The sequence below is a fragment of the Octopus bimaculoides genome, chromosome 3 (genome assembly GCF_001194135.2).
Source record: "Octopus bimaculoides isolate UCB-OBI-ISO-001 chromosome 3, ASM119413v2, whole genome shotgun sequence".
Taxonomy (NCBI): domain Eukaryota; kingdom Metazoa; phylum Mollusca; class Cephalopoda; order Octopoda; family Octopodidae; genus Octopus; species Octopus bimaculoides.
The window spans coordinates 165,618,787-165,632,711 of record NC_068983.1 but is presented as its reverse complement, the minus strand read 5'-3'; the positions used below and the strand labels follow the sequence as shown (position 1 = coordinate 165,632,711).

General features: G+C 38.4%; 1 protein-coding gene and 1 long non-coding RNA gene across 2 annotated transcripts in view; one reads left to right on the top strand and one right to left on the bottom strand.

Moving 5' to 3' along the window:
* LOC106867352 (uncharacterized) overlaps positions 1-3,123 on the top strand; it is a 46,071-nt gene extending 42,948 nt beyond the window's left edge. Inside the window, exons 5-6 of the long non-coding RNA XR_001409124.2 lie at positions 426-488; positions 2,608-3,123. This is a non-coding gene — a long non-coding RNA (uncharacterized LOC106867352). The remainder of the gene's footprint in view (positions 1-425; positions 489-2,607) is intronic.
* The window catches only part of LOC106867346 (5'-deoxynucleotidase HDDC2), a 15,848-nt gene continuing 5,034 nt past the window's right edge, over positions 3,112-13,925 (bottom strand). The window contains exons 2-6 of the mRNA XM_014912195.2: positions 13,254-13,378; positions 8,576-8,678; positions 7,332-7,400; positions 6,290-6,428; positions 3,112-3,292 (exon numbers count right to left, since the gene is read on the bottom strand). Of these exons, the coding sequence (XP_014767681.1) occupies positions 3,225-3,292; positions 6,290-6,428; positions 7,332-7,400; positions 8,576-8,678; positions 13,254-13,378 (504 nt within the window). The 3' untranslated portion in view covers positions 3,112-3,224. The remainder of the gene's footprint in view (positions 3,293-6,289; positions 6,429-7,331; positions 7,401-8,575; positions 8,679-13,253; positions 13,379-13,925) is intronic.

Here is a 13,925-nt window from a genome sequence, read left to right as displayed (position 1 = left end):
GTAATATTGTTGGTCTTCCCGTCATTAAGTCAGGTCCGAATGTTTCTTGTTCGCGAGGATTACTGTGTCTTTTCTAAGGATCACACTAGAGTTTCTCTCATTGTATTGCTCTTAGCATGTAACTTGTGATGGGTTTCAAATTCCATGGCTATCTACCTGATCTGTTCATTATTATCTGCTGCCATGTAGGGTCTCATCATAGCACCGTGTGTTCTTAAAGATTTCTTTAGTTGATAAGTTGGATATTCTGATCGATGTGGTATGAATTCTTACTTATGTAGTTTAGATTTCCATTTCACTTGTGATATAGAAAAAACTAGCCTTTGCCTCTTATGCCACAAGGCAAGCAAAAAAAAAAATCCAAACTATATAAATATTCCAGCCATGCAAGATCGATAAAGTGTTCCTTTGATGATTCATTGCAGTTAGACAACCAAATACCCTTGGAACACCCAATGCTGAGCTCCAAATAATTGGAATGGTGAAACGTACGTAGCAACTTGATATTTATACTGATGTTTCATACATATACATGAAATAATTTGTTTCTGGTTATATAGTGCATGTGTGAGGGTGCAAAAAGTAAACATGGATAAACAGAAAGCCTTTGATTGCAACAATAAACTGGCTTAAAACACAGAGATAGCAAGCAGCCAAAGGAGTAGGAAAAACCGGAAGCAGAATGAAAAAGAAATATTCTTCTCCCAGTGGCAACAACAATGATGCCACTGAGGACTGGTAAAACCAGATGGCTACACCAAGCTCCAATCTGCTTTGGCAGAGTTTCTACAGCTGGATGCCCTTCCTAACGCCAACCACTCAGAGAATGGAGTGGGTGCTTGTACGTGCCACCGGCACGAATGCCAGTCAGGCGGTACTGGCAACGGCCACACTCAAAATGGTGCATTTTACGTGCCACCTGCACAGGAGCCAGTCCAGCGGTACTGGCAATGATCTCACTCAAATGTTTGTATGTATATATATATATATATATATATATATACATACATACAATATATACATGTACACACAGACACATACATACTCACACATATATACATGTTTATATGCATACCTGCATATATCCATATATACACATTCATAAATCTCTAGTTAAATATATTCAATGAGAATATTATATACTGAATTTATATTGAGTGCTCTATTGTATCAAAGTATTAATACTATTAAAGTAGTTATGTATTTAATACGAGCGATTATATATAGATTTTATAATACATTATTGTTAATATTAGAAAATTCATCAGAAAGATATATACATGTGTAGAATAATTGTGTTAAAATTATATGTATAAGTATAAATATATAATATAATATTATAGTTTAAAAATTTTGAATTAAGTTTTAAAGCGTCTTACGATCGTTTCACAAAAGCGCTTTCCCTATAATGGAATCCTATATTGATAAGCATTCTTCAGAGAATTGAATTTTCTATAATTTATCGAATGGTAGTTTTTTTAAAAGTATGAAGTAATATTATAAAAAGGTGTTTGTTTGAAATATAAATTAAATATTAAAAATTACTGCTTTTGATTTTGGTAATTACACTTTAGTATGAGACTTTAATCCATAATAGTTGTGTGTAAAATCCATTATATTATCCTGTATTCCAAATATAGTTTATAGACTTAAAAAATATCAAATGTGAAATTTGTATAATTCAACGAATGGTAGTTTTTAGAAAAAATTTTATGAAGTAATATGGGAAAGTTATTATATTATATATTTATACTTATGCATATTTACATATATTTTTAATACAACAATTATTCTACACATCGTTGCCAGTGCCCCTGGACTGGATCTTGTGCGGGTGGCACATAAAAGACACCATTTTGAGCGTGGCCGTTTTCGGGCGGGTGACACGTAAAAGCACGCACTACACTCTCTGAGTGGTTGGCGTTAGGAAGGGCATCCAGCTGTAGAAACTCTGCCAAATTAGATTGGAGCCTGGTGTAGCCATCCGATTGCACCAGTCCTCAGTCCAACCCATGCTAGCATGGAAAGCGGACGTTAAACGATGATGATGATGTATATATCTTTCTGATGAATTTTCTAATACTGATTTCCTGATATTAATAATACTATATTATAAAATATATGTATATACACATTCATACATATATATATATACATACACACACACATACATACACATCCATATATACACACATACATAATTCGAAGTGGAAAACCAGAGGAACATAACCAATAACCATGTACAAAATCCAATATATATGTGTGTGTGTGTGTGTATATTCTCCCACGTTAGTAAAATCAATATAAAACTAAAATGTTCTAGTTTTCTGCTTACTTTGCCTCCCGTTTGAATTATTAAATGGAATTAAGCTCAATTGGAGCATTACAACTCCTGCCTGTATTTTATTTGAGAGTATTGTTAATAAGCAATCTCTAAAGCAGTGTATTTTATACACATATACATGCATTGATACACACTTATGCATATATGCTTACATACAAATACAGGGTGTCCACAAAGTCTGGGTACATGGGGATTAACATATACTTTAGGAAATTATTATTTCTTATATTTAATTGTTTATATTATGATTTTATTTACTCCAGGTACCCAGACTTTGTGGACAGCCTGTATAATTTCACAACTGTGATACCCATGTCAGTGGCATGTAAAAAGCACCATCTGAACATGGCCGATTCCAGTGCTGCCTATAAAACCAACTGATGGCCATTGCTAGCCTCCTCTGGCCCCTGTGCCGGTGGCACGTAAAAAGCACCCACTACACTCACAGAATGGTTGGCGTTAAGAAGGGAAACACTGCCAGATCAGACTGGAGCCTGGTGCAGCCTCCTGGCTTCACAGACCCTGGTTGCATGCTAGCATGGAAAAACGGACGTTAAACGATCAATAAGATGTCCCTGAATGACCTGCTGGACACCATGGAGTGTGTCTATCTAGACATGATCAGTATTGATAGGTGGTCATGACTGAAGAAGCAGCATTAAAAACACCTTTCACTAGAAGGACTCAATACTGACGTGACCACCCAGTACTATCACTGGTCAGGCCTTCCGCAAGTATGCCATGCAAATAACTTAAGGAAAGAAATATTCTTAAAAATAAAATGTTTATTAAAAATTTTCTGAAATCAACAATAAAAAGAAATAACAAAAAAACTTGAAGCCTTTTTCTTCATTTTAATAAATATATTCCTACATACTGACTAGGAGTTCTCTCGGATTTTTTCCAGCTCACTCATCCACTTTTGAACCTGTTTAGTTGTGAAGTGACCTGCAAGATTATAAACAAAATATATTTTTAATTCTTTTAATATTGACCTGGGATTGACCCTGGTTCCATGATACAAACATACAAATGCCTTGTTTTAAAGTGATCTAAATTAAAACCTTCCACCAAAATTCCAAGTTTATGCACCAAATACCAGATCAATGACAAAGTTATTTCACTATTTCCAAAATTAATTGAAACAAAGGCAATGCATTTCAGCCAAAATATGGTTGACAAAAAAAAAAGGTCAAACATCAATCAAAAAGGTTAGCATGGTTGCTAAAGTTATTTGAGAAAAGAATGCACAGGTAGAGAAACAAAATGGTGAGGTGCATAGAATAGTGATCTACTTTGTCACAAGTTCAAATCTAGAGTGAATAGTACAATTAGCTGTAAGAATAAATTCCTGTTGTGTCTGGGGAGGGTCATTCTCTTTTAGTGCCTTATGATTTAACACAATCACTGGTAAAATTTCCACCCATGCATTTTTCTAAAATTTTTCGTTGTATGGCAACCTATTCAATAGTTGTTGACTATCTGTTAGTGAAGCTGCATTCTTTTTGTTTGTTTGTGTGTATGTATTCTGCCTGCATATTCAAGTTTGTGTGGCTGTGTTTGTGTTTCTCTGTCTCCTTGTGTGTGTGTATGGATTTTGCTGTGGAGAAATTGCATTGAGATAATTTGTAAGAGTGAAGTAGAGTTGTGCGAGGTCAACATGAGGGAACTGGGCCTCCTCCTTAGACTAAGCTACGAGTGAGTATTTAGACGACCATGATCTCAGTAGATTCTGCCCCACCAAGACCCTGAGAACAACAATCAGGTGAAAGGAATGATTGTACATGCAATAGGGGCTAGCGTAAGAACCACATAGTAAAGTTTAACAAGAAACTATACATGCAGGTTCAAGTTGCAGCCATTGGTGTAGCTGGAGATGTGGCTGGCCTCTTCATAACCTGGTGGGACAGAAAACTTAAGCAATCCTTAGCGGAACAGTCCACAACTCTTCTATTCTATTGTAGGTATGCAGATGACATTAATATCATAGTTAAGACCAATTCTAGTAACGGTAATGTAGAAACTGAGAGGAGCATCCAGTATGTAGCTAACTCCATCCACCAAAGTATCAAGGTAACTGTAGATTACCCCAGTAGGCATCTCAACAATAGACTTCTCGTCCTTGACACTGCACTTTGGTTAGAGACTCTGAACAACAGAGTGCAGCTCCTCCACTCCTATTACATGAAACCCATAGATTCAAAATATGTTGTTCACAAAAATTCAGCTTTGTCACGCAACATGAAAACCAACATACTGATAGCAGACCTAGTTAGGATAATGAATAACGTGTCCCCACTATGCGAACCCTATGAAACATGTACAGAACTTCATGCACCACATGCAGTTCTCTGGATATGATCAGAAAGACAGGGTTCGAGTATACAGGGGAGAGGGGTGGGGCTAGAAAGAAATTAGATAACATTATATGTAATGAGACCAGTGGTACCTGCCCTAGATATAGAAACAAAGAATGGAATAGGATGCAAAGAACTTGTGACAAAGCAAACAAGGTGAACACGTGGTGGGGACCAAACTCAATATTCAGATTGTTGAAAAGCCAGGGAACTGTCAGATCACAACTATGCAGGACTTACCCCTTTGAGAATACCATATGCATCAACGATAACTGCATGGCATTAACTAGAAATATAGTTTACAGCATAAGATGCATAGAAGGTGCTTGTAAAGACATGAACATGACATACATAAGGGAGACATCTAGGAGCATTGCGGAATGACTAAATGAACATCTGAGACAATATGACGACAAAAAACAGTCCTCCATACTCTACCAACATGCCAAGGACCAACATGGAGGCAACTTGGGTCAACTTGACATCCGCATTTTATCCAAGCACCCAAAAGACCCAGCACTCAGACAAATACGGGAGTATGTCCTCATAAATGAAATATCCCCAGTACTGAATAGGAAATATAAATAGTAGATATCATACCACCATACCCACAAGTAGTGTAGAATAGTTTGTGGGCTGTTATGTAGATAGATGTGAGTGTGTACATGTGAATATGCACATGTATGTAGGCATATGGATATGAATGTAAACAGATAGACATACAGATGGATAGATAAGCACACATACGCACACACAAACATGAATATGCAAGCAGCATACATACGTACACACATACATATATGCACACACACATGCATGCATACTTACATGTGTATGCACACACACATGCGCACAAACAATCAAAAAGAATGCAGCTTCAATAACGGACAGATTCAACATCTATTGAAAAGGTTGCAAGATGCAACAAAAATTTTAGAAAAATACATGGGTGGAAACTTTACTGGTGAGTGTGTTAAATGATAAGGCACCAAAAGAGAAGGACTCTCTCCAGACACAACAGAATATGCTTCAACATATGAACTCACATAAAGAATCTTGCAAACCAAATCCAAAAACGAAATAAATTCCTGATCCACTCAGGAAAGGTTAGCGGATGTGACTGTGTGGTTAAGAAGCTTGCTTCCCAACCATGTGGTCTAGGGTTCACTCCCACTGCATGGCATCCTGGGCAAGTGTCTTCTATAGCATTGGGCTGACTGTGTGTTCATGCACAGCCTTGTCTTCGCATCATGTCATGGTTGTACAGAAGCACCACATCAGCATACAAGTAATGTTGCTCATTCCCAGTTCTCTGTGGAAAACATGTAATTCCACAAGGAAATATTACCTTGATTGGAAACAAGGGCTGGCAACAGAAAAGGGGTCAACTTGTAGAAAATCTTCCTCAGTAAACTCCAGCTGATCTGTTTGAGCATTGATGTCAAATGGTTACTCTCTGATTATGAAAGGTGAAGTGATAATGTTTAACTCTTGCTTCGATCAAGAAAGCAAAGATACGTATCCCAAGACTAGGTTATGATGAGTATTAACACAAGTGGACAGAAGGAAAAGAGTTTTTTGTCCTTACCTTTAGTGCTATCAAAAAAGTCTTGAAGAGATTTTGGTTTTCGATCAAGTTGTTCATATTCATAAGCTTGCAGGACCATTTCAAATTTGTCCAGATCTTTAACATATTCAGCCTCTTTGCTTGATACATTTTCATACTCCTATATAAAGAGACATCGAAAACAAAGGAAACTCAGTTCAACTGGAAACAAGAGACCAAAGATGATACAGCTTGTGACTGAATAAATTATGGTTTTATCAGCCAAGAGGTGAGCATTTCTAACCTCTCTCTCTCTACACACTTCCCTGTTCTGCTGTCCCCACTCACTTCATATCTTGTGGGTCCACTCTGACACCCTCGCTTCTATAAGCAGACATGTAGCACCTCAACAGCAAGAAATTAGTTCTATTCTGATCCCTTCTCTAGCATAAAGCTGCTTTTGTCACTCCTGGAGCCCTATTCAGTCCAAAGAGATCTTAGTCTTGCAGGCTGCATGGCCCTGGCAACTTCACTCGTGCTGGTACCATGGAAGAAGAAAGCTGCCAATCTATGCTACAAAATGGTTGGCATTAGAGAGGGCATCAAGCTATAGGCACCATACCAGAGCAACTATTGAAGCAAGATGCAGTCTTTGGACTCATCAGAGCCTGTCAATCCATCCAACCCATGCCAGCATGGAACAAAGAAGACATAAAATGATGATAGCACTTACACTTAGTTTTAAAGGATTCACTCAAACAAGATACAGAGATGTTCCTGTAAAATTGACTGGTATTTATTCAACCAACCGCAGATCAATGGTAAAGGTAGCTAAAGCAGGATTTTCACTCAGGATGTAGAAGAATGGGGCTAATTACCCTCCTTTAGTATATTGCTGCTTCCACAATTCTGCTATCCTCCTCCTACTACTACTACTAATGGTTACAAATTATGGTGCGGGGTCAGGAATTTTAGAGAGAGAGGGGGGAGGGGAGGTTTAGCTAATTGCATTGGCTCCAGTATTTGAGTAGTACCTATTTATATTGATCCTAAAAGTATGAAAGGCAAATATGAAATTACAAACCTGCCAAAGCTGGAAAAATTCTTGTCCCACAGCACCACCAACCATATCTTTGATCAGATTCATGGCAGTCTGCAAATAGAGAAACATATAAATGAAAGACAAAAGATACTGGTACTGAGAATAATTTCAAACAATAACATTGAGATTAACAGATTAAAAAGATAATCCAAATTACTTTCTATCACACGGGTTTCAAATTGCTGGCACAAGGCCAACGATTTCGCAGAATGGGTTAAGTTTACATCAACCTCAGCGTACAACTGGTACTTAGCTTTTCATCTGTTTGGGATCAATAAAATAGGTTGACCTCATTGGAATTTGAATTCAGAATGTAAAGACGGATGAAATGCTGCTTAGAATTTTGCCAGCTCATCACCATAACAACAACAACAATGCATTCTAACAAAGGTGATACATTCTAAGGGAGCAGCATTGCTGAGTATATCAATTCCAGCACTTAAACTAAGCATTTTACAGCTCTATATTTAAGAGATGAGGAATTATGTATATTATTTACATTTGACGGATATTTGTCCTCATCTTGTTTTGTTGTTAACACGTTTCGGCTGATATACCCTCCAGCCTTCATCAGGTGTCTTGGGGAAATTTCAAACCTGGGTTCTCATCCGTCTTCTGGGCATCCATTTAGCCCTGACCCTGGAGAGTATATCAGCTGAAACATTGTGTTAACAACAAACAAGATGAGGACAACTATCTGTCAAATGTAAATAACGTAACTAAGCATATTGTTAAACACATGGGGACGAAAGGACTTTATGTAGAAACATAACAGGATGTTACCCAAATACTGCAAATTATTTTGTACAATGTTTTAACTCTGCAACCCATTTCTCTGTATATTCTACAAATATAACAAGGCATGGCTGTGAGGTAACATTCCGGGTTCAGTCTCACGACATGGCACCTTGGATTAGTCTCTCCTACTAAGGCCTTGTGAGTGGATTTGGTAGATGGAAACTGAAAGAAGCCCGTTGTATACATATGTATGTGTGTGTACGTGTTTTTGTGTATGTGTCTCCCACCACTGCTCGATGACCAGGACTGGTTTGCTTATGTACCCGTGACTTAACGGCTCAGCAAGAGAGACTGACAGAATAGGTACCAACCTTAAAGAAAAAAAATAATTCCAGAGGATTGATTTGTTTGACTAAAGCAGTGCCCCAGCATGGCCACAGTCAAATAAGTAAAAGATAGACGACAAAACAGAAAGTGAATGCACCTACTTCTTCTCGACGCCGTTTCTCTGGTTTGCTAACATTGTCAGAGGGAGCAAGATCCCCCACAATGCTCTCTGCTAAGTCATGGACCAGTGACAGCTTAATACACCTGAAAACAAACAAAGAACAATGATGTGAGCAGAAAAATTAATTAAAACAACAAAGTGATTAATGGATAGTTGTTGTTATTGTTTAAGTCCCAGATCAGCCCTGATTAAGGGAATCTATGATCAAAGGCGTTCCAGATCTGGCCATTCCATCTAATCAGGATTAGGGTTCTTTTTGGTTCAAACTACCTCTTTCCAATTTTAAAGACATTTTCTACACAAGCGTAGTTTTTTTTTTTCACACTAATTACAGAAATCACAATTTTTTGAGAAATAATAAACTGAACAGAAATTTCTTCAAATGTTACCCAGATTCATCAATTTTAGACAGACCGGGTGTGGCTGTACGGTTAAGCAGCACGGCTCCCAACCATGTGGTCTTGGGTTCAGTCCCACTGCATGGCACCTTAGGCAAGTATCTTCTATTGTGGCTCTGGTTCAACAGAAGCCTTGTAAGTGGATTTGCAAGACAGAAATTGGAAGAAACCTGTCGTGTGTGTGTATGTACATATATTTATAAATTTAGATGTATAAATGATTGTGTAATCTTGTCTTGACATCATGTGATGGCTGTAAACGAGCATGAACCATTTAGAGCTAAGACAAACCGGACAAAATATTCAACAAAATAGTGCTGTGCAGCAGAAATATTATTTTACCACATAGACTTAAAAGGATGCTGTTGTGTAGTGGAATTATTCTGCCATGTCGAAATATTTAAAAAGGTTTTGCAGAGCAGCAGAACTATCCTAACATGTAGCACAGAGAAATAAAGACATCAAAACTTAAATCTACATATAACAGTAAAAAGAAACAACAATACACAATACTTTTTAAACCCTTTCGGTATCATATTTCTGTTGAAATACATGAAATTCATTTCATTTAATTAATTTTCATCATTAAGTGGGTGTTTGGCAGTTAAAATCATAGAACTGATAACTGGAGTTTGGGTAGCTTTCTGGCTGGCCAACTCCTGTCAAACTGTCCAACCCATGCCAGCATGGAAAATGGATGTTAAACAATGACGATTGTGATAAACCAGGACAGTCTTGGGTGTGTTGTTATCACAAGAGTTAATTAGATTTGATCCTTCACTTTGTTTTATTTTAGATTCATACAGATGAAGAAGGGTGGGGGGTGTTGGTGGGGCTTTTCCTAAATCCCTGCAATACACAAAACTTAACTTTAACTGGATTCAAATGTTCCTTCCCTGGTTCATATTTTACATTGAATTATTACTTTTCTACTCCAGAAGAAAATCAAGAATAACAGAAATTAACTATTTACAAGCAGCAGAAGGGAAAAGCCACCCACCCTGGCCCATCATGGATCATAGCAGAGATGCTTAAAATATCTGGTGTGTCAGTTATAGTCTATTCACCCATATAGTCAATCAGGTGATACATGAAGGAGTCATACCCAATGACTGGTGTAACACCCCCATAGTCAACTGTTACAAGGGTAAAGGTGATGCATTAGATACAAATAATTACAGAGATATCATGTTGTTGGATCAGGTAATGAAAGTTACGGAGAGGGTCATAGCCCAACTAATTAGGGAGAGAGTCAGTCTAGACGAGATGCAGTTTGGGTTTGTGCCAGGGATAAGCACCACTGATGCTATATTTCCGGTAAGACAGCTGCAGGAGAAATATCTAGCCAAAGATAAACCTCTGTACCTGGCTTTCGTTGACATGGAGAAAGCCTTTGACAGGGTCCCCCGTTCCCTTATCTGGTGGTCAATGAGGAAACTAGGGATAGAAGAATGGTTAGTGAGCGCTGTACAAGCCATATACAGGGATGCTGTCAGTAAGGTGAGGGCTGACAATGAGTACAGTGAAGAATTCCGGGTAGGGGTAGAGGTCCCCCAAAGATCAGACCTCAGATTCCGCTTGTTCATCATAGTCCTCCAGGCAATAACAGAGGAATTCAAGACAGGTTTCTCCTGGGAGCTCCTCTATGCTGATGACCTTGCTCTAATAGCTGAATCACTACCTGAACTAGAGAAGAAGTTTAAGGTGTGGAAGCAAGGTCTAGAATGGAAGGGCCCAATAGAGCAAAAACCAAAGTCTTAAGTAGGAAGGCAGACAAACCATAAGATGGCCCTGCTCAATCTGTAGAAAAGGCATAGGTAGAAACTCCATAAGATGTACCTGGTGTAAGCTATGGACACATAAAAGGTGCTGCAATATCAAAGGAAAGCTAACTAGGAAGATAGTTTTTGTGTGTGGCAAATGCTCAGGGGCAATAAACACTGAAAATGTGCAGAAAACAACTTCCGTCACTTTCCAGGGGGAAAAACTAGACGTAATTGATAGCTTCCGTTACCTAGGGGACCAAGTCAGTAGCGGGGGTGGATGCTCTGAGAGTGACAAAGGGCCTCTTGCTCAGAGTAAAAGGTAGACTGTATGAAGCATGTGTGCAGACAGCCATGCTACATGGCAGTGAAACATGAGCCATGACATGTGTAAGCTTTCAAGGAATGAAGCCAGTATGCTCCGCTGTATGTGTAATGTCAATGTGCATGAGCACCCTGAGAGAAAAGTTGGACATAAGAAGCATCAGATGTGGTGTGCAAAAGAGATGACTGTGCTGGTATGGTCATGTGTTGTGTATGGATGTGTGAAGAAGTGTTACACCCTAGCAGTAGAGGGAACCCGTGGAAGACCTGGGATGAGGTGGTGAAGCATGACCTTCAAATGTTGGGCCTCACCGATGACAAGTTATTGAGACCTTTGGAGATATGCTGTGCTTGAGAAGACCCAGCAAGCCAAGTGAGACTAGCTGTGGCCTATGCCAGTGTTGCATAACCAGCCCATTTAAGAGTACTCTTCAATCATTGGGCAATAAACTGCGCTTGCGAAGACCTGTTGAGGCAAGTGAAATCAAAATCGCTGACATGGCTGATGACAGTACTGCCTGATTGGCACCTGTGCCGGTGGCATGTAAAAAGCACCATTCAAGCATGGAAAGCGGATGTTAAACAATGATGATGATGCCTCATCCTAAACCAAGAATTATAAATACAGAAAGGTCTGTCACCATTTTTGACAAACTAGAACCTTTGGTTATTGGTCAGATTGGACTTAGTTAAGAGGTAGACTCTACTGTGCAACAAATAATAATGGTTTCATTTTTATGGTAGAAATGCAACAAAACAATTGAAGACCTGTCAGTTTGTAACCAAATATTTTGCCCATTAATTGTACCTATTTGCAGTAGGGTGTCTTTTGTCTCACATTGGATCCTTTTACCTGAGTACAAACAGGACGATTATCTTGTCATAAGGAAGCAACAGAAATCCAATCAGTTTCATATAAATGTATCCAATAACATCAGTGAGCTTTATTACTGATTCTGTCCACTGGCCGTGACTAACAGCTGTACTGTCCAAAAGTCCAAGCACAGATGTAAAAACACACATAAATGTCCTTCAAAACTATTAACCTCATTTTTAATATCTACAGCGCCACCTCTTGCTGAACAATTATTGTGCTGATGAAGGGAAATAGCCTGGAAATTGCAATACACAGATATTGTTTTAAGCTGAGTGGGGGTGCTAGATTCCCTTGTTTGAAAATATAAGGATACAGATCGTGTTGTATAGCTAGCTGGAGACGATGTCTTCTGGGGCTAAATTACAGCAACATTCATCCTAAACCAGGACTGCCATGTTATGTTGGCCAATAATCTTTACTCCAATCTACAGAATACTTTGGTTTGATCACTGGTTTCATCTCTGTCATTCGGTCCTGTACGTGGATGTGTACATAATACCAGACTGCATTGGAACTAGGTACCTTTATTTCGAAAAGAAGAGTAACAAAACATTCCTATTCGCTATATGTCACCGTTATTCAGTCTGGTACTATGAACACAGACACATGATGATGGTCTTTGGTGAACCCAATCAAAACACAATACAATGTAAGTATTACAAAATGTTTGATCCTCAGAGATGTCAACAGTCACCCCACCTTCCATCAGTATACTTGTACATCCTCAACCAAGCTAAGATACATCACAAAGACTGGCTTTAACCCCCAACAAAACTAGTAACTTTCAATGAAGTACTGACCCCATATCAGGGAGCAATGTTGCTGCACATAGACCTCTGAGACTTCATAACAAAAAAATAAAAGCCAGCCAACAGATTGGCATCAAGTTGCTTACTAGCACATTTCAACCTTCTGGCTCACAACTGCGCTGTCTTCTCTCTTTGACCGTTTCTTGGAGCTGGTTATTCTGGTACCACCATCACTCTGAAACGCCAAATTCCTAGTCTCCAGGAATTCCTTGCCTGTGCGGGTTTTTCTTTAACTGTCCCAGAAGAACATTATCTGTGTTAATCTCAATGGTTCAGACTACCTATGAAGGCCTTACACATGGTCTCTTTCTATAGATCAAACCATTTAAAACATAGAAATCTTATTTACAACTCTCAGATATTTGGCCAGTTCATCTATAAAAAATTCCATAAAGTTGGCAAATATCACAAGAGAGATTTGTGTGTGTGTGTGTGTGTGTAATAGAAAAAGGTAATGTCTCTTTACCTTACTGCCCAAGTTATTTACCTTTCTCTGTCAAGACCAAGTGAAGGATCAGTCAAAAATGCCAGCACAGCCATCCGATACATATGATCAGAAACACTTTCAGGGTCACTGACATTTTTTCGAATCCATCCTGTTCTTCTTATACGCTGGGAATTGTGAAAAAAAGAGAGAAAAAAATAATGTATGTAGACACTAATAAAATGTATGTACACACTCATAAAGACATAAAATGTCCACCGATATATATATATATATATATGTATATATATATATATATATATATATATATATGTTCCTTCCCATGCCTGTCAAATCCTATGTCCCTGCCGTAAGGCTTCACTTCCACACACGCCAGCTTAATTTAATTTGTCCTTAGTCAAAAGACACCTGTTGTTAATGTCCTGTCATCTGTATTTGTGTACCACTTCTCCATTTTTTTCCTGTCCTTGTTTTCGTATACATTCGCTGCTTTCTTCCAAGGAATCTAATGCTCTTAGCTTAGTTTTCCCTTGGGGCTGGCCAGATTGGAGCAATATCGAGAATAACCAGCCGAAATTGCAAAGATAATCTGGAACTCAACTGAGGAAAGAAAACCCTGAATGACCCATCCTCGTTTTCTTTGTATCACCTAATTGTCTGGATGTTTTGCGTTCTTGTCCCATTTTTGTATTTTATATATATATATATATATAT